The sequence below is a fragment of the Daphnia pulicaria genome, chromosome 11 (genome assembly GCF_021234035.1).
Source record: "Daphnia pulicaria isolate SC F1-1A chromosome 11, SC_F0-13Bv2, whole genome shotgun sequence".
Classification (NCBI taxonomy): domain Eukaryota; kingdom Metazoa; phylum Arthropoda; class Branchiopoda; order Diplostraca; family Daphniidae; genus Daphnia; species Daphnia pulicaria.
The window spans coordinates 3380877-3398932 of record NC_060923.1 but is presented as its reverse complement, the minus strand read 5'-3'; the positions used below and the strand labels follow the sequence as shown (position 1 = coordinate 3398932).

The window sequence follows — 18056 nt, the reverse complement described above, 5'->3', positions numbered from 1 at the left end:
ATTACCCCTCCCCTGTTTGTGTTAATAAGGAATTTTGCTCGCCTCGCCTCTTCTTCGACGTCATATTCGTGGTCGGATTTTATTGTAACAATCATTCGCCCCACAACATTTCTCAAAACTGGATTCCAAAATGGAGCTGTCGAATGTTGGAGACAGGGTGTTCGCCGCCGAACGCATTCTTAAAAAAAGAAGTCGAAGGGCAAGTTTAGTTTTTGGCTCATAATTTTCCTTTCAAATGTTGAGACTGTCAGCGATGCTGGTTCACTCTGGCATGGCTGTCACAGTTGTGGGCAGTCTTGTTTATTTTGCTTTCTTTTCGATAACAGGGACACCCCGAGTACCTGGTAAAGTGGAAAGGCTGGAGTAATAAGTAAGTCTTACAGTTTTGACATGATTGATTAACCTGACATTATACTAATCACACGATTGTTTGCAGGCACAACACATGGGAACCTGAAGAAAACATACTTGATGGGCGTCTACTGGAAGCCTTCGAGAGGTATGTTTTGATTCTCCAACGTGTCTGCATGTTATTTTGGGTGATGTCACTCTGGTTATGCAACTTTGTGACGCATACCAGTTTTAAAAATGCTCGACAATATCAGAGAGTTGACATAAATGGCATTGTGTCCTTGTCAAATGTCACATGTGAGAGCAGGAAGTGCAAGTGACAGTTCCCCAAAGTGAATGTATCATTAACAGCAATCCAATCATTTCAACTTTTTTGTTTCTTTTTTATCTTTCAAGACGGGAAAGAGAAGCTGCCACCTTCAAAAGAGGGCCAAAGAAAAAGACTGATCAACTACAGCCGCAATCGAGCAGTGGTGGGAGGTCGACACGTGATAGGCGGCTGAGTACATCGTCGTCATCAGAAGGCGATTCAGACGACGGTGAATCCGGCTCGAGCAGCAGTTCTAGCAGCAGCAGTAGTAGCGACGAAGAAACTGAAAAGGAACCCGTTACTACTACTGCTCCTCCTGCTCCAGCTCCACCACAACCTATCACAGCTAAAGAACCTGAGAAAAAAGTGATAGAAAAACCGTTGTCATCTCCTCCGAGTTGTCGAGCGGCAGCCACAGCTGCTGGTCCTAAAATCGCTTCGGCATTCAGAGCTGACCGGTCCATCAGTGCGTCGCAAACCTCGTCGAACGACTCGAAAAACAACAAATCTGATTTGGCCAAAGAGAAGAAGAAGGACAAGGAGAAGGAAAAAGAGAAAGAAAAGGATAAGGATAAAGAGAAGGACTCTGCTGGCACTAAGAGAAAAGCTGAGGTGCTTAGTGACAACGGCCGAGTCGGTGTCACCATCTCCACCACGTCACTGGACCGGTCGAGAAGTCCGCGAAGCCCCAGTGGACACAACGGCAGCAGTCCACTGTCTCCTACAGCCAAAGTTCCTCGATTGGCACCCACTACACCTACACGTCCATCTCCACCTACAGATCCAGCAGCAGCAACAACCACCACCACGCTGACTGCCGTCGTAGGAAACCCCACTACAATTACCAAAGAGCCTCACGTCACACTGTCCATTTCTTTGTCACCCAATGGAGAAGCAGTGGCTCGCCCAGGATTAGACTGGCGGGAGAGATCGAATCAACAACAACACAATAACTCATCTCCACAACAACCCACGCCACAGCGATCACTGTCGCAAGATGAACAATCGGCTAAAATAGCCCTCTTGTCATTGCAACGTGGCGCCAATAAATATTCCCCCAGTTCGCCAGCCAGTAGATCCAGTTCTCCTACCAGACCGGCACCGGTTCTTTCACCTGCTCTGCCGGGCGAATCTGCACATCCGCCCAGTAGCAGTGGAAGTCTCAATTCCTCCAAACGATCTGAACAGAACAACACGGGTGGAAGTTTATCGGATCAGGAGAATGTCAATCTGAACGGACACGGACCAAACGGTCGCAAATTGACTTCAGCTCCTTCTTCGACCGATCACCTCCTGACACCCAGTTTGGACTATTGGCATCGCAAGAATCCTTTGGTCGACCAGATCTTCATTACGGACGTCACGGTCAACATGATGACCGTCACCATTCGTGAATGCAAAACAGTGTCGGGGTTTTTCCGTCATCGGCCAAACGGCGCTGCCAGTAGCAGTGCAGAAAATGGCAACACCACCGACTCTGCAGAGGCTGACGGTAAATAAAAAGAAATTTACAATCTCTCCTTATTTTGAATCGCGAGTTGTGTGTTACGACGTAACTGAAAAAAAATTGTGAGATTCCAATATTGATTTACAAATTAATTTTTTTTCTTTTGCGATTTAGTATGTTTTTCTCCTAATTATGGTTATTGAAAATATCCGTTGAGTTACTAAAGAAAATGAAGGAAGCAAACAATGACTGTTGAATCATGAATCCCCACACAAATTTTCTTTTGCAAACCGTGTTGTTCCGGTATACTTGTAGATTTTTCCATATTTTTTTTTAAATTAATTTTGTAAAATTGCATTGACCAACAACAAGGCAAACAAAAAGGAAATTTTAATTAATTTTTTTTTTTCGAACAAATTGCCAAAATCGGGGCATTGATTTGGATATGAGCGCGTAAATTTGTATGTGTACATTTATATACATATAGTCTATATTTTTCTTTTTGTATCAACCTCTCATGAAATTGATCCCAACTGGAGGATTTTTGTTCTTCTTTCCTGTGCGCTTGACCTTAAAATATCCCGCTGTTTTTTCTTTCCCACCTCCGTTTTTGTGTCTTGTGTTTGAAGGCTGTGTTACATTTTAAATTAATTTTTTTTTTCTCACTTTTTGTCCTTTTTCCCTCCACCAAAAATTGGATCTTATGTTTAGTTTTTTCCTCCTCTTACCCAGCTATATAAATTTCTCATAATGAAATATTTTTTCTTCTTCTCGAGGAGGGTGAATAAAGTCAAATTTGTACAAAGGCAGAAACAAAATGTGTCTTTTTTCGCTCTCTTAAGCATTTTCTTACGTATGTGTATCTGTTGGCTATTGTGAAATAACCACGATTTCTTGTGATTGGGTCTGCAAAGAAACACTGGAAGAATAATAAAAAAAGGGCAGGAATATTATTACAAAATAAGGAAGCATTTTTTTATTTTTATGTTCACATGATTACGTTTATATGATAAGGGAGAACAACATTTTTTGATCAACTTGTAAACGTCAAAGAGCCCCCCATTTTAATTTTTGTTTTCCCCCAAAAATATTTTGTTCCAGCATCAAAAGAAAAGCATGTACAGCAGCAGGTATGAAAGGACGATGCAGCTCCGGGGTTTGTCACTTTTATTTGATTGACAAACGCATTAGACCGTAAATCAACTACACCCGGATCGAATCAACTTTACCCCCTAATAAAAACCCAACTATTTCTATAAAATTTTTTATCTTTTTTTAGTCTACATTTTTTTTTTTCTGTTTCTTTCCTTGTTACAGTTTCAACACGCCTATTAAAAACGGAGAGTCAGGCGATCTAATTATTAGATATGTTCCAGTCAATTCCGACCACCTTTCTTTCTAGGGAAATGGAGATGGATAAGAAGCCCCAGAAAGGGAGGGGGTCAGATGGGGGGCTCGAAAAGGGCCGTTTAAAATATAGGTGAGTTTCTTTTCCAGGGGGGGAAGAGGAGCCCTAGCTTACCATCTGTCTTCTTCTTTTGTTTGCCTATTCATAGGACACATCTTTATGCGTCTCTACAGTTATAAAATAAGAAGGAACAAAAAAAATTAGATTCTTCTACTTGATTATTAACAACAAGTACACACACACCCAAAACTTCCGGCGAGATCTTGTTCTCATTTGAATTTTCCATCAGACATCCGTTTCTCGTGTCTTTAGAAAAGATCTGGGAGGTGCTGAATCGGGGGCACGCGCCCAGTTCAGAAATCCGAGATGGAAGAAAGAAAAAAAAAAAATGTTTTGCGGCAGCAGCTGTGAATATTGGTAGGACTTGTGTGTGTGTGTGTAGACACAGTCAACACACAAAGATCCCCTGTGCAGTTGGCATAATAGGGAAAAAAGCTTCCAGTGAGAGAGAGGGGGTTCCTGCTGGGGTGCTACCATCCTTTTCTTATAGAGTAACCTTCTTCTTCTTCTTCCTTGTCTGTATAATCATGTACACACAAGATGGGGGTCACAGAAGTGACACAAAGAGAACGACCCTTTTTTCTTCTTCTTCTACATCTCCCAGATATATATAACATAAATTTCCCCTTCACCGTTTTCTTCTTGATTGTTATATTGGCACCGTGTCGCCATTTTAGCCCTGCCCGAATTATAGCTGATCTATCTAACCAAAAAACCAGATGGCTGTTTCACGTTTGTTTTCTCGCCGTGTGTGTGTCATTCCCCTCCTTTTAAAAGCGTTGTTACAGCCAGCCATCTGCTCCCTGCGTTTCATTGATCTTGCAAGATTGAAATAATTTAAGCGAAAAGCAGTTTTTGTGTGTGTGCTCGCCTAGGCTCTGACGTCACATCCCCTTAAATAATAGAAGAATAAAAAAAAAAAGGGAAGGCGGTGTCTCGTCGTCGTCGACAAGATTAGAACGTACACACATAAACCCTGAAAAACAGAAATCGAACTGAACAATATATATAAACACACACAGCAACAATAAGGCGAAAATAGAAAGCGCTGGCTGGCTGGCTCTCAACGTTATATACCTACAATTAGCATTAAAGACATAAGAGAGTGGAGAGCGTTGCAGAAAAGAGCCCAAGGAAAAGTCTTCCAACAGTATTATTTTTTTTCTGTCTGTCTATCTCTTTTCTTTTTCTTTCTATGCTGGCAAAAAATAAAATGGTGGACAAAGAAACTATAAAGCAAAGAGGGGCAAAATGCCAGCAACCATACCTGATGGGTTTTTGCGCGCTCGACGGCGCTAGTGTGTCATAATAACACGTAGGCTCTATCTACAACGCAAGTATGCCGGCACACTTTCACCTCATTAATTCATCAGTTCTTTTTTTTTTTTTTTTTGGCCATCAGCTCACGATACGACCTGCACTTTCGGCCATCACCAACAACAACTTCTTTTTTCTCTTTTCTTGGCAACGGTGAAGACGACACATTTCCTAAAGGAGGGCCCGTTACTTTCACAGTTGTCAACTTTGCCATCGTGTTTTTGTTGGTACCTACCCTGATGGCCAACTTCCTGTCCTACGGTCGAATGACAAACGAAAACATTTTCAGCATTTGATGGACTGTATTTCATAAATTCTAACTGGATAATTCCGTTCGCAGGCGAAAATCGACGGAGCGTGCTCCAAGTGCCCATACGTGAGATTTTGCTGAGCTGAAAAGAGAAAAAAAGATGAGAAATGAGATCGAAATCGTGACTAAACTTGAGTCGAAATGAAACGGGATTCCCAATACATTACCGAGTTCGTACAAGAAACGATTGAGGGTTTCTTGGTTGCGCTCCGTACAGGCGACGATGGCAGAGGGTAGCAACTGATTGTCTCGCGGATGAAGCAATTTGGATAGAGTACCCACAAGGGCGGGAATCAACTCGACGTCAAAAACAACATCTGGAAACGCGACACGCAAAACGTCAATTACAAATCGTTTTAATCATTAGAATCGAAGTTTTTTCAAATAGTCACCCGAGGCTAAGACCAAATCAGCTTGTAAACTACTTTCGCTTTTTGTGTGAAACTCCATCCAATCCAACGGCTGGATGTCGATAGGTGGACTGCTGTTTTCGATTAGCTGATTGTTTTCAAGATTGTAGCGAAGTGTCTCCATCACTTTGGGGTGAAAATCAGTCATGGTTATGTATCCAGGTTTACATGTTTTGTAACACGTAAGACCGACAAGTCCCGCCCCGGAGCCAAGTTCAACGACCGTCATTCCGGTAATTCTCTGGCGGTTGGCAATGCACCATTCGGCCAAATGGAATGCCGCCTGAATAAAATAAAAAAAGGAAAAAAAAAAGAAAACAGTACGTGAAGACGCTGTTATCATAAAACCAAATGTATGAATTTTATTACCTGCCATGTGCAAAGCCCTGTTGTCCCATCTGAAATTATGCTGATGTTTTCTCTCAGGCTGATACTCGTACTTTCATCAATCATAAACGACCTATGCCCAGCTTCTACAGTAGACAGGTTTTTGCAGATAAGATTGGTGTACTTTTCCAAAATGTTACTGTGAATTTCACAGTGAAATCTTTCCACCTGTTTAACATAAGATAATTTAGATATAATACAATAGAGGATTATAAAATTTTTGTTATACCATATTAATCAAACATTTCAGGAAGGTGTGAATATAAACATCTGGCAGCGGGTATTTCAAGTTAAGTGGGTGATGCACTGTAGCGTTGAGGATACTTTCTTGGCAGAGGAACATTTCATCTTCATTTCCATTGACTCGACCTAACTCGGAGCTCTGATTCAAAGTCTCCTCGATAAACTGGTTAAGGACTAATAGTTATTTGATATTCGGCAAGTATCGTTATAGAGCTGAAGCAATGAAATAAGAAGCCGCAAGCCAACCACATGTGGATTTGATAATACCTTCCAATCTAGCTTTGACACTGGGATTCTAGCTAAGAAACTCTTGGTAAATTGGTCAAACATTTCTGCAAAAATAAATATTCCGGAAACTGGGTAGAAAGTAGACGTAACTGCTCACTGCTGCTAAAACTTAAATGTCAGTATTTGACATTTGATGAGTTTCTTTTTTTTCGAAAGGATTTTTTTTTTTTTTTTTCAAAAATGCCGTCTGCTTTTTCAAACGACGACATCTACCGCTCAAAAATGAACACAGTGCACGATATTTTCGTGTCCTTTTGCACTATTCTATTAACGCGGACGCAGTTCGTTGAGAACCTTCCGGGTTCATTGCCCAAAAAATGTACCACAGTTTCCATCCAAGTCGTCTCACCTTCAAATTGCATTAGAGGGTATACTATAAAGCTATTTTTAAATGGTTTCCGTCTTTCTTTAAATAGCCGACGCTATACGCCAATAAAATGCTTGATCAAACCACCGATCGATCTACGAGTAATTTTATGAACATCAGAACATTCGTTGGCGTCAAATCAATAACACTGTTCATTATTAAAAAGACAAAATTTTATCTTTTCCAATTCAACTGATGCATGTGTCAATTTATCTTCCATTAATCTTAATATACTCTTTATTAATCGATATTACTTTGAATGACAATTAACAGATTGACAATACCCATATAACACAGCAAAGGCAGCCAAACACTATAGTCTTACCGCAATGGCCATCCGAGTAAGTTTGTCCTTAGATGAGTCACAAGTTCAGCAAACTAAATGCTGGGCTTGGAGTATTTTTCCGTTGATCATTTGGACCAGAATTCTAGGTGTAAACTTATCAGATATATCGAATTCATCCGCCAAACATCATCACTGGCTGATTATTGCTTATGGCGGTTTCTGCCTCTTGTGTCATTTGGCTGGCCAGATTGATATTTTGTATTACTTGCAAGGTAAACTGAAGATGGGTTCTCTCGAGCGAAGCGGCGGATTAAATTATGAAACATCAACCGCTACCTGGAATTCCATTATTGATTTTATCAATTACGCCGTTCATGGAATTGGAACTCATGTGCTAATGTTGACTGTCATCCGGAAGCGGTGGATCAATTTAATGGAAACCTTTCGTAGCTCAGAGGATATGTTCTCTGATGAAAGATACATTCGAATTCGAAAAGTAGCTACCTACGGCGTTGCTTATGTTATTTTGTTGGTATGTATTTCTTTTATGGATGGATGAGAAATTGTTCCGTGCCGCATTTGTTTGCTTTAAAGACGATTTTACTGCCCAATATTGAACATTTGACCCAGATTTTAGGACTTATCTCTGTTTCTTTGGGACACCACCTGGCTGCGGGGACTACAAGTGGACATCGCATTTTCATAAGCTTCATGTCCACCGTTTCAATCATTTATCCTTTGACAGCTTTGGTTGTATTCTCTATCCACTGCTATGTGTCGTCTCTCCTATTCGAGTCAGTCCAGTCTGAAATCCACCGTAATGAAATTCAGCTAATGAACGGCCGAGATCAGGATGTCCGTCTTTTAATTCTTGCCTTCAAACAGCGACACATTCTGGCTTGTAAAACAGTTGACAGCATCAACCATTGTTTCGGATGGATTCTCCTGCTATCAATAACTTTTTTCTATTTGGCCGTTATTAACTCGAGCTTTTATTTGTTTGGACTGGACAACATTATTTCCATGCCAGACGTAGCTTTTACTACTTTTACTGTCATTCATCTAATTTGTGTGTGCTTCACGGCGGATCGCGTCCAGATAAAGGTAGAAACGCATTTGAATTTTTATGGTGAGTTCACGGTGGATTCTTTTATTTCTTTTCTAAAGGCCGAAGACGCCATCAAAGAACTCTTCCGTCTTCAGTCCTATGAAACGTTGAACGGATCTCAAATGCAGCTGGTTTGTATAATTATTCTCATATCTTATTACAATAAGATTAGTAATTATCTTTCTAATTTTCAGATGAATTTTCTTATTTCGGAGATGGCACTAACAGTTCCAAAAATCAGCGCTAACGGTTGCTTTAATGTCAGTAAGAAGCTTTTGCCCCAGGTCGTCGTATCCAATTAGTTTACAATTTTTCACGTTTTAAACTAGATATTTGTTTGCAGGTGATTGGGACATCGCTGACTTATTTCTTTATTCTCTTCCAATTTGAAGCGTCAGAAAAGAATGTGACCCTGACTGAAAATTAAGCCAAACACGCCTGATAGTTTAAATTGAACCAGAAAACTTTGTGTATAGTCCTGGAGAAATAGCATAAGCCGGTTAAGTGATTTCTAAAAGAACCCGGTGACATTTGAACAAGAACTTCTATTATTATATTTGTCAACTTGACACAAGCAAACACTCACACGGCATAATACTGGGGATACGCGGAGTAATTTGATGGAAACATAATAAACTGATCCATTAAATTACTCAACACTTGTTGAAAAAGAATTCAATTTTTTTAAAGTGAAAATAACAAAAGACCGCAAAAGACATGGCAAAGTGACCCTTTATGTAACATCGTATGATGATGAGCTTTTGTTAGTAAAACCGTTATGTCTACCCGCACAAGTTCATTTTCAGAAGAGAGGCCCGAACATCAAATTATTGGCTGGGCATGGAGTATTCGTCCTTTAATCATTTGGGCACGTATTCTAGGTGTGTATCTCTCAGATGTTTATCCATCATCAGATCCACATCAACGACTGACAGTTGCCTATGGAATCTTTTGTTTTCTGCTGCACATATCCAGTGAAATCAACAGCATATACTACTTGTATAGTACACAGACTGTACACGTCTCGCTCGAACAATCGTACGGGCTGCTATTTGTCACGACGACTGCTGCCTGGAACTGGACTATTGATTTCATCAATTACGTCGCCCACGGAATCGGAGTTCACGTCATATTGGTGACTGTTGTACAGGCACAATGGAAGGATCTATTGAATATTTTACAGCGTTTGCTAGAGGAATTTCCCGATGCAAATTATATTCGAATACGCAGACTGTCTTTGTTTGGCGTAGCTTACGTCATTTTAATGGTAAGGAGGTTTCATCGAAAAAGTTTTTTGTGACTCGTGTCGATTGCGAATATTCCATTTGAAATAGATTTCCGGACTTGTCGCTGCCTCAGTAACGGACTACCACTTGGCTGCAGGGTCTTCATCTATTCACAGCATCTTTATCACTATTACTTCAACCTTATCAATCATTTACCCCTTGACAACTATCGTTCTATTTGCTGTCCACTGCTACGCATCGTCTGTTGCATACGCATTAATTCGCACAAAAATCAAGCGCTGTGCAATTCAGCTAAGGAACGGTCGAGGTCGCGACGTCAGGATTTTATTGCTTACTTTGAAAAATCGATTCATATTGGCCTCTGACACTGTCGATGGAATCAACCGCACTTTTGGCTGGATGCTGCTCCTGTCTACGATCTTTTTCTTCGTGGCTATCATTAATGCAAGCTACGTCGTTTTCTCTTTGGATAAGCAGATAACTGCAGGGGATTTGGTGTTTTTATTATTTGCCCTAGTTCACTTGACTCTCATCTGTTTCGTCGCAGATCACATTACCAATAACGTACTACATGCAAAGACATTATCAAATTTAAATAAGACATCTTAGAATTAAATCAAATTGTTGCGCTATTTTTCAGGCAGAAGAAATGATCGGAGATCTGTTGAGGTACAAATGTGATAAAATCTCGAACAAGGAATATCAAATAGAGGTAATTTAGCATTTAGCTTCCGGATGTGGCGGTGTTCCGCTTTCGGTTCAAATTTTAACTACTTTTAGTTTTTGATAGATGGAATACCTTATATCGGACATGTTGCATGAAATACCGCAAATCAGCGCCAACGGTTGCTTCAACGTCAATAAGAGACTAATCCCGCAGGCAATGAATATTTTACCGTTCAATAACACTTCTAAAAAAAAGTGTGTTTTCATTTAACAGGTGATTGGAACAACAGCAACTTATTTTTTTATTCTTTGCCAGTTCGAAGAATCCGAAAAGAAAGTGTGTCCTGTTTCTTGACTCAATGCACTTGATCATTTTGACAGGAGGTCGTGATTATTCTTACGCAAGTTTCAACAATAGTTGTCATGCAGTAGTTAGTCTGTCCTATTCTGTACGAAAAGAATGTTACATAAGGCCATAAGGCAAATGAAACTTTCGATAAAACTGTCAAATAAAATGAACGCGCCCTTATTACGCATGTGAACTTCGCTTATTGAAATAACTATAACAGCTATACGATAATTAAAAAAGTTATGGACATGACCTAATTACTTTTTCATTCCTACTGATGAACTGATGACAGCTATGGAAGTCAATTACTCGATTGCTTTTTTCAGTACGAGTCAACACAAAAAGCTAGCTGACTTAAAGTGCAATTTGATTGGTGTAAGCTTTTAAAAGTGTTATTTAGTGGTAATATTAGTCGAACTGTGATGGCCATCCGAGTAAGTTGGTTTTCAGAAGAGATACCAATAATCCAACAACCTGCAACTACGTGTTGGGCATGGAGTATTCGCCCTTTGATTATCTGGCTCCGCATCATTGGCGTGGATCTTCCGGACACTTCAACTCCATCCACCCAACGCAACCGATGGCACATTTCCGTTTACAGGGCCTTTTGCTTTTTGCTCCATGCCTCTTGCCAGATTAATATTCTACGCTATCTATTTAATACGGGGTTACAAGTTTTTCTATACCAAACCGACGACCTAGGCTTTGGCACAACAACCGCAAACTGGAACTGGATTATTGATTTTACAAATTACACTATTCATGGAGTTGGAATTCACCTGGTGCTGCTCACTGTCATCCGTTTCCAATGGATCGATACGATGGAAATTTTTCAACGTTTGAACGCCATTTTCACGGAAGAAAATTACATTGGAATACGCAAAATTTCCTATTGCGGCGTCATTTACGTTATCGTGCTGGTAAGAACGATATGGGAAGTCAATCATTTCATTTCAGCAATACGATTTTGTTCCATACAGATTTCTTTACTGCTTGCTGCTTCAACGGATTACGCCTTGCCGTCCGGAACTTCAGTTTCTCACGGCGTCTTTATCAAAATGACGGCAGTCCTATCAATAACTTATCCGTTGACAGCCATAGTAATATTTGCTATCCACTGCTACGCGTCGTCTCTGGCCTTCGAGGGGATTCGGAAGGAAATAAAGCGCTATGAAATTGAGCTAATCAACGGTCGAAATCATGATGTCAGCCTCTTGTTGAGTGTTTTCAAACAAAAACACATCATTGCTTGCGATACGGTTGATTCCATCAATCACACTTTTGGCTGGATGCTGCTTTTCTCTATGACTTTTTTCTTTGTGGTTGTTATCAACGCAAGCTGCGCAGTGTTTGGCCTACCGGATCACACGACCGTAGCGGATATTTCGTTTCTAGCATTTGCTCTCGTTCATCTGCCTCTCATTTGTTTTGCTGCAGATCACATTTCCAGCAAGGTAGTTTCCCTTTTAAGCAGATACGCATAACGATGAAATAATTGTTGTTTTTCGTAGGCTGAAAACATGATCAAAGAACTGATGAGGCTGAAATGTGCTGATGAGCCGTTAAAGGGATACGAATTGGAGGTACAATAGGCATCCGGATGCATCCAGCTCAATATTGCCACAAAATCAGCTCTATTCTTATTGTCACTTTGGCAGGTGGAATTTCTTATAGCGGATATGGTGGAAACGATTCCACAAATCAGCGCCAAGGATTACTTCAAAGTGAACAAAAGGCTTTTCCCTCAAGTAAATTTGTTAATTTATAGAAAGAAGTGCTTCACTCAATTTTCTAACGCAGTTTATGTTATTGGGACAGGTGATTGGAACGACTCTAACTTACTTTTTCATTCTACACCAGTTTAAGGCTTCCGAAAAGAAACTTAATCCTGAAGATGATTAATCATATTAAAAGTAACATATTAATCATCTTACCTAAGTTATCATCGCAATCAACGCAATTATTTTCGCTAGAAAAGCTATTCAAGACACGAATCTATTCATTCAATTTCCTTGATTTGTATCACATAATTTTATTTCTCCCACGGTAATTCCATTCTATTTGTACTGGTGTCTTGATGAACACACTTTTTTAAATGTATGGCTCCCGAAGTCCCGATATCGAATTAAAATTTGATGGATACTAATGACTCTACAGAATATTGCGGATCGATAAACAATTATATTTTGGCGAACCAACACTTCACCAAAATATTGATTCAATTACTCAACTTAATCGATGGCCTTGGGACCGGAGAAAAACAAAAGAAATACAAATAGGAATGTGTCACTTCCTGAAAATGACGCCCATGCTTTTTTAGTCAAACAGTAATGGCCACCCAAGTAAGTTCACCTAAAGACCAGACAAAAGACCGGCAGACTTTGCCAACTGCTGAATGCTGGGAATGGAGTATCCGTCCATTAATTTTATGGATTCGGATTCTAGGCGTTGATTTGCCGGACGGGAATTACCGACGTCATCGATGGTGGATGTACGTTTACGGGGGCGTCTGTTTTTCGTCCCACGCAATCAGCCAGTGTGACATTTTACATTTCGTGCTCTACGAATGGAAGCAAGTCAATAATCAAGAAAGCGGCGAAATCATTTACGACACAGTCACCGCCAAGTGGAACTGGATTTTTGATTTTATGAACTTCGCTATCTACGGAGTCGGAATTCATTTCATGTTGTTGACTCTCATCCGCCTACGATGGAACAGGCTCAAAAAAACTTTCCAGCAATTTCAAATTATCTTCACCGAGGAAAATTACGTTCGAATCCGTCAAATGTCTTCATTTTCAGTGATTTACGCCATCCTTATGGTACCCTAATTCGAATATCGTGAATTCTGAATAACTATCAAGCTCACAATTTAATTTTGGGGTTTTTGACATAGATTTTGGGATTAGCCGTTGTCAATCTGATTCAGCAGGCAAGCCAAGGGGCTTCCCCTCGCCGCATATTTATCACCTTCATGTCAACCCTATCGGTTATTTATCCAGCGACGGCCTTAGTTGCATACACCATACACTGCTACGCATCTTCTCTGGCCTTCGAGTTGATCCAGAAGCAAATCAAACTCTTTCAAATCGAACTAGCCAACGATCGAGATCTAAGCCTATTCCTACAAACTGTAAAGCGCAAATACATCGCAGTCTGTGAAAGTGTCGACGCCATCAACCACTGTTTCGGCTGGATGCTGCTTCTATCCACAGCCTTTGTTTTTGTTGCCAATATTAATTCAAGCTTCTATTTATTTTCCATTGAAATCAACATTAATGATTTTGCATTTTTATCTTTTTCCCTTATTCATGCAACTCAGTTGTTTTTTTCCGCAGATCGCATCCGTTGCAAGGTTAATGGTCAATTCTAACTTGAGTTCGCTATATAAATCTAATTGTTTTTTATTTGTTATCTTACATCAGGCCAAAGACTTTCACCAAGAACTCTTAAGGTTAACATGTGACGAACAATTTCAGAAATTTCAACTGGAGGTATCAACATTTCGTACCCAGACACACTGCAATATATCCCGTTAAAAAAAAAACTAATCTTATTCCTTGACAGATGGAATTTGTTTTTTTGGACGTGGTACGGTCGATTCCACAAATTAGCGCCAGCGGTTACTTCAACATTAGTAAGAGACTCTTTCCGCAGGTAAATTTTAACAAAAAAAAACACCTACGTATTTTATGGAGACTTTTCAAACCATTTTTTTTTTTTTTTTTTGTATTTCGACAGCTGATTGGAACAACTTTAACTTATTTCTTTATTCTCTGCCAATTTCAAGCGTCCGAAAAGAATCTATAATCTTACTAAGACTCGGAAAATGTTCCATACGAAAATCTGTATCAAGCGAAAATAGATGTCTGATACTATTTGTGGAACTACACTGGCGTCACAGACTGCTGACGTTCGCGTTGCTATGCCTACCAAAACATTTGGGGTCACATTGGACTAATGTTATGTGTGCTGGCGAAATTATAACATCGATAACGATCGAAAGGTTTGTTAATTATGGAACAACAAAAAGGACGCCATGGATCGATTTGACGCAAATATTCCATCGCTTTATTGCTTATTCACCGGTGCTGAGAATTACATTCGTCTAACTGTACGCAACCAACGATGTAACTTTTTACTCAAATGCCTCTCCGTAGATGGCGAAACCGCCGAGAGTTCTTCCATTCCATCTCGCGGCCATTAATTTCCAACTTCTACTTCAATAGGCTGATTCAAAATGACTTCCCATTAAATAAATTGAGCAAAACAAGCCTCATTTGAGCAAAAGTAAGAGTTTCGATAACAAGTCATCTTCACGAACCCCAAAAAATCGGAAAAAGTCCTTAAATTTGAATACCAAAGACGCGATCAAGTGAGGAAGCGAATGATAAGAGGCAAATAATAAAGAATTCTGATTTTAACGAACACCCTATCGCAATCGCATTGATGGTAGAGCGAAAGTTACATGGAAAAGTAAGTAAACGATGACTTACCTAACCTGATCACTGCGATTGTAGACGGCAAAGAATCCGATTTGCGGTTTTGACGTCGGCGTGGTTTGTAAGTTGCATTCGATTTGATCCTCAAGCCAATCTACCATAAATATATAAAAATAAAACATTTTAGTAAAATCGACACAGAAATGAGAAAACGAATTTAAACAATACAGATCCTCTTCACGATAGCCTATAGGACGCAATTAGAATGTCATCGTTGAGTTTGGAAAAAGAAAAATTCTGAACATCCATCTCACTGTTTAACCACATATCGACAAATGCTTGTTATCAATATTCAACAGTAAGATGAAGACTTTATCCTAATTCTATTCTTAGAAACATTCGCGTCAATAGCGGAAAAGACGAAACAACACAGGAAAAAGCAACAGGAGGACGCCAGTTTATCCATTCTCACACACAAGAAGAAGGTCGGTTGTTTACTGTACCGTAACTGGTCAAGATCATTACAGTTACTGTAACTGGAATTGCCGCAAACCTGTCTGTCTAACATTTAAGGTAAGACGCCGATAATCTAAGGTAAAGAAGCCGAAAGAAGCGGAGGCTGTGGAAGAACTGAATTAACGCCAAAGACACAAATCGCCGTCGCTTTGTTATAAAACAGCAACAAATATCTACCACCTACTTTTTTTTATCATCTTTTCACTTAGACAGTGCGACTTCAGTGCCCGTTAAAATAACACCCAATAAGTCTCTTATCCTTCGCTGAAAAGATTTCTCGCCAGGGAAAACAGAAAAACCATGCACCTTTACCCGTCGAGCTTTTGGTTTGCTGGTGTTAAAAAATTGTTTTCCTTATTACCTGGAACTTTGCCCATGTGGTAGAAGAGTAAAGAAAACAACAGGGTAGATGTAACAACCAGGATCGAGAGGACACCGGGCCCGGGTCGTCTGTAGAAAAGACACTTTGTTTGGCGGCTGGTATCCACAACTTTCTTTAATCTAAGCACAAATAAAATGAATTAGAGTTGCAGGCTAAATATAACAAATTATTGATGTTATCTGATGATAAAAAGGCAGTTCAAAAGGCAGTTCAATTTTAAGTACCTTATAGGCTTGTTTGATGTTTGTCAACTGTATTATGGGAGTCACCTGCTTTAGATGGTATAGCTCGTGATGCTGAAGCAACAGGTAATTTGATGTGGGCTCGACTCAAACACATAATCACGAGTTGTTGAAGTCTTAATCCATATTCCTGTGGTTCACATTTTAAGAGATTGGCTGTAGGAGATGTTGAATGGAAAAAATTAAAAGTTATCCATTTTAACTTTTGGGAGATTGGAATTCTTCTTATCTTAGGCAAACATTGTGTCTGGCAGTTAACATAGGTCGGTGTTGATGTGGGGGCCTGAACGTCCATGACCCGCAACAATGTCACAATGTCATCTGGGCACATGGGGCTGTTCCAAACATTTCCTTTATGTTACTGTTTTGCTTGGAACACATCAGGGAGTAACGGGACACAGGTAAACTGGTTAAGCAATCGAGAAAAAAATGGAAGGACTCATTTGGCAAAACAATCAAATAATTCAATTATCGAAACTTTGCAATTTGCTTATCAGCCACAACTTTTGCAGTTTTGTACTGCAGAGAGCAGACGAATTTCCGTGAGCGTGAGGGCAGGGAAGCAGTGTTGCCGTTTTACGAAGCTCAGTAAATTACATAAAGGCAGAGCCGATAAAGGGTTTCTGATTCTGACTTTTGTCTAAGGTTTTTTAAAATTTTGCTTTGATGTCAAACTTTTGATTTTTTTTATGAAAGCAAAATTTCACAAAAAAGCCCTTTGTTCGTTACCTTGCTAACTCAAAAGTCAAAACTCAGGTAGACAATTTCCCATGAGAGCCGCGAGATGGGGTAATTGGGGTATGGGTTCATGGCTGCTGGTTATGGCTGCTACTTTTGGTGTTGGTGAACCCGCTTGCCTCTTTTTTTTTAATCCTTTTCTTTTTCCCTCTCTAAAAAATTTGTTTTATTTCAAATTTGCCAAAGCAAACATCACCTAGACTTGGACTTTCTTTGCTGCTGTTATTGTTTTTGTTGTTGTTAATGTTGTTGTTGTTGAAGAGTCAAACTTCTTGAACGGCAACTACTACACAGCCGCGTTAAACTGCTTATTTTAACGATTTCCAGTACCTACACACCCCTAACAGTTTCAGTACCCTTCAAAAGGGTCGAATATGCTACTGAAACGCAATTCAGTATTTTACTGTACTTGCTTAAGTACAAATTCCCTACTAACCATTCATTTGCCTACTTTTTACGTTATTCCTAGTGAAACTGTTAGTAGGCATAGTTCTGTTCAGTAGGTTGGTCCAGCAGTTTATAAAGATTTAGTTAGTAGTCTGAAAAATTCAGTATGTTCAGGTAGGGTTAGTAGTTTGATTTTAAAAAGTAATCAATAATAAAAGCAATGTAGGTTATAGCTAGTAGTTTACAAAAATTTAGTACTTTTGTTATAAGTAGTGTGAACAATTTAGTACCTTAGACTAGTAGGTTACAACTTACAAGGAATAAGCAGTATTCGTTAGGATAGTAGTTTTCGTAAATATCAATGTGGCGTGCCTGTAAGGCACTAGACTGCCACGTCAAAGGTCCGGGTTCAATTCCCGAATAAATCAAGTCTTCTTTCCAAGTTAAATAAAATCGAAATGGTCGGTTAGTGGTGCCGAATAATATCAGTAGGAATACCAATGAAGTGGTCAAAACTTTTTAAGTAAGGGGTGGGTAGTAAAAGCAGGAAAGAATTTAAAGTGGTTTAGTTTATAATTAGTAAGGCGAGTAAGTAAAGGTAGAAGAATTGAGAAGTAGTTTCAATCAATTGGTTAGTAGGCTGTCACCGAGTAGCAGTTACATGAAAGTAGGATACCGCCACTGTGTATAGAGATTAGCAAAACCAACTTCATCAACCAACACAACAAACCCGTATAATCCTCTTTTTCATCGTGTTTCCCCTTTGACCTAGACTCCTCCAGCTTTTTGGGTCAT

The 18056-nt window shown here is 39.7% G+C and overlaps 3 protein-coding genes and 1 long non-coding RNA gene across 7 annotated transcripts; 2 read left to right on the top strand and 2 right to left on the bottom strand.

Annotated features, from left to right (window-relative positions):
• The first annotated feature begins 64 nt into the window (after positions 1–64).
• LOC124315258 (chromobox protein homolog 2-like) lies at positions 65–2914 on the top strand. The gene is made up of 4 exons (XM_046780806.1): positions 65–199; positions 327–370; positions 437–499; positions 748–2914. The coding sequence occupies exons 1-4, from the start codon at positions 131–133 to the stop codon at positions 2159–2161; spliced, it is 1590 nt and encodes a 529-aa protein (XP_046636762.1). The 5' UTR covers positions 65–130; the 3' UTR covers positions 2162–2914.
• A 1652-nt stretch (positions 2915–4566) lies between these two features.
• LOC124315468 (protein-lysine N-methyltransferase EEF2KMT-like) lies at positions 4567–6688 on the bottom strand. 2 transcript variants are annotated; one of them, XM_046781168.1, is made up of 7 exons: positions 6511–6688; positions 6230–6406; positions 5983–6168; positions 5596–5896; positions 5371–5520; positions 5125–5285; positions 4567–5064 (listed from the first exon to the last, which is right to left on the bottom strand). In XM_046781168.1, exons 1-6 carry the CDS (start codon positions 6571–6573, stop codon positions 5179–5181), a joined length of 984 nt encoding a protein of 327 aa, XP_046637124.1. In that variant the 5' UTR covers positions 6574–6688; the 3' UTR covers positions 4567–5064; positions 5125–5178. The 2 variants fall into 2 exon arrangements, with proteins under 2 accessions (XP_046637124.1, XP_046637123.1); XM_046781167.1 differs by having other exon boundaries at positions 5129–5285.
• A 104-nt stretch (positions 6689–6792) lies between these two features.
• On the top strand, positions 6793–12791 carry LOC124315348. 3 transcript variants are annotated; one of them, XR_006911489.1, is made up of 12 exons: positions 6793–7716; positions 7815–8288; positions 8352–8423; positions 8487–8576; positions 8636–9559; positions 9627–10103; positions 10180–10251; positions 10330–10419; positions 10480–12008; positions 12066–12137; positions 12213–12302; positions 12373–12791. XR_006911489.1 is itself a non-coding variant. In XM_046780979.1 (11 exons), the coding sequence occupies exons 8-11, from the start codon at positions 10977–10979 to the stop codon at positions 12454–12456; spliced, it is 1278 nt and encodes a 425-aa protein (XP_046636935.1). In that variant the 5' UTR covers positions 6793–7716; positions 7815–8288; positions 8352–8423; positions 8487–8576; positions 8636–9559; positions 9627–10103; positions 10180–10251; positions 10330–10976; the 3' UTR covers positions 12457–12791. The 3 variants fall into 3 exon arrangements, 2 of the variants coding, with proteins under 2 accessions (XP_046636935.1, XP_046636934.1); XM_046780979.1 differs by having other exon boundaries at positions 10330–12008; XM_046780978.1 differs by having other exon boundaries at positions 9627–10251; positions 10330–12008.
• A 2148-nt stretch (positions 12792–14939) lies between these two features.
• On the bottom strand, positions 14940–16619 carry LOC124315821. Its single transcript, XR_006911716.1, has 3 exons — positions 16119–16619; positions 15874–16013; positions 14940–15150 (listed from the first exon to the last, which is right to left on the bottom strand). It is a non-coding gene; the product is annotated as an uncharacterized LOC124315821 (long non-coding RNA).
• Positions 16620–18056: the final 1437 nt, after the last annotated feature.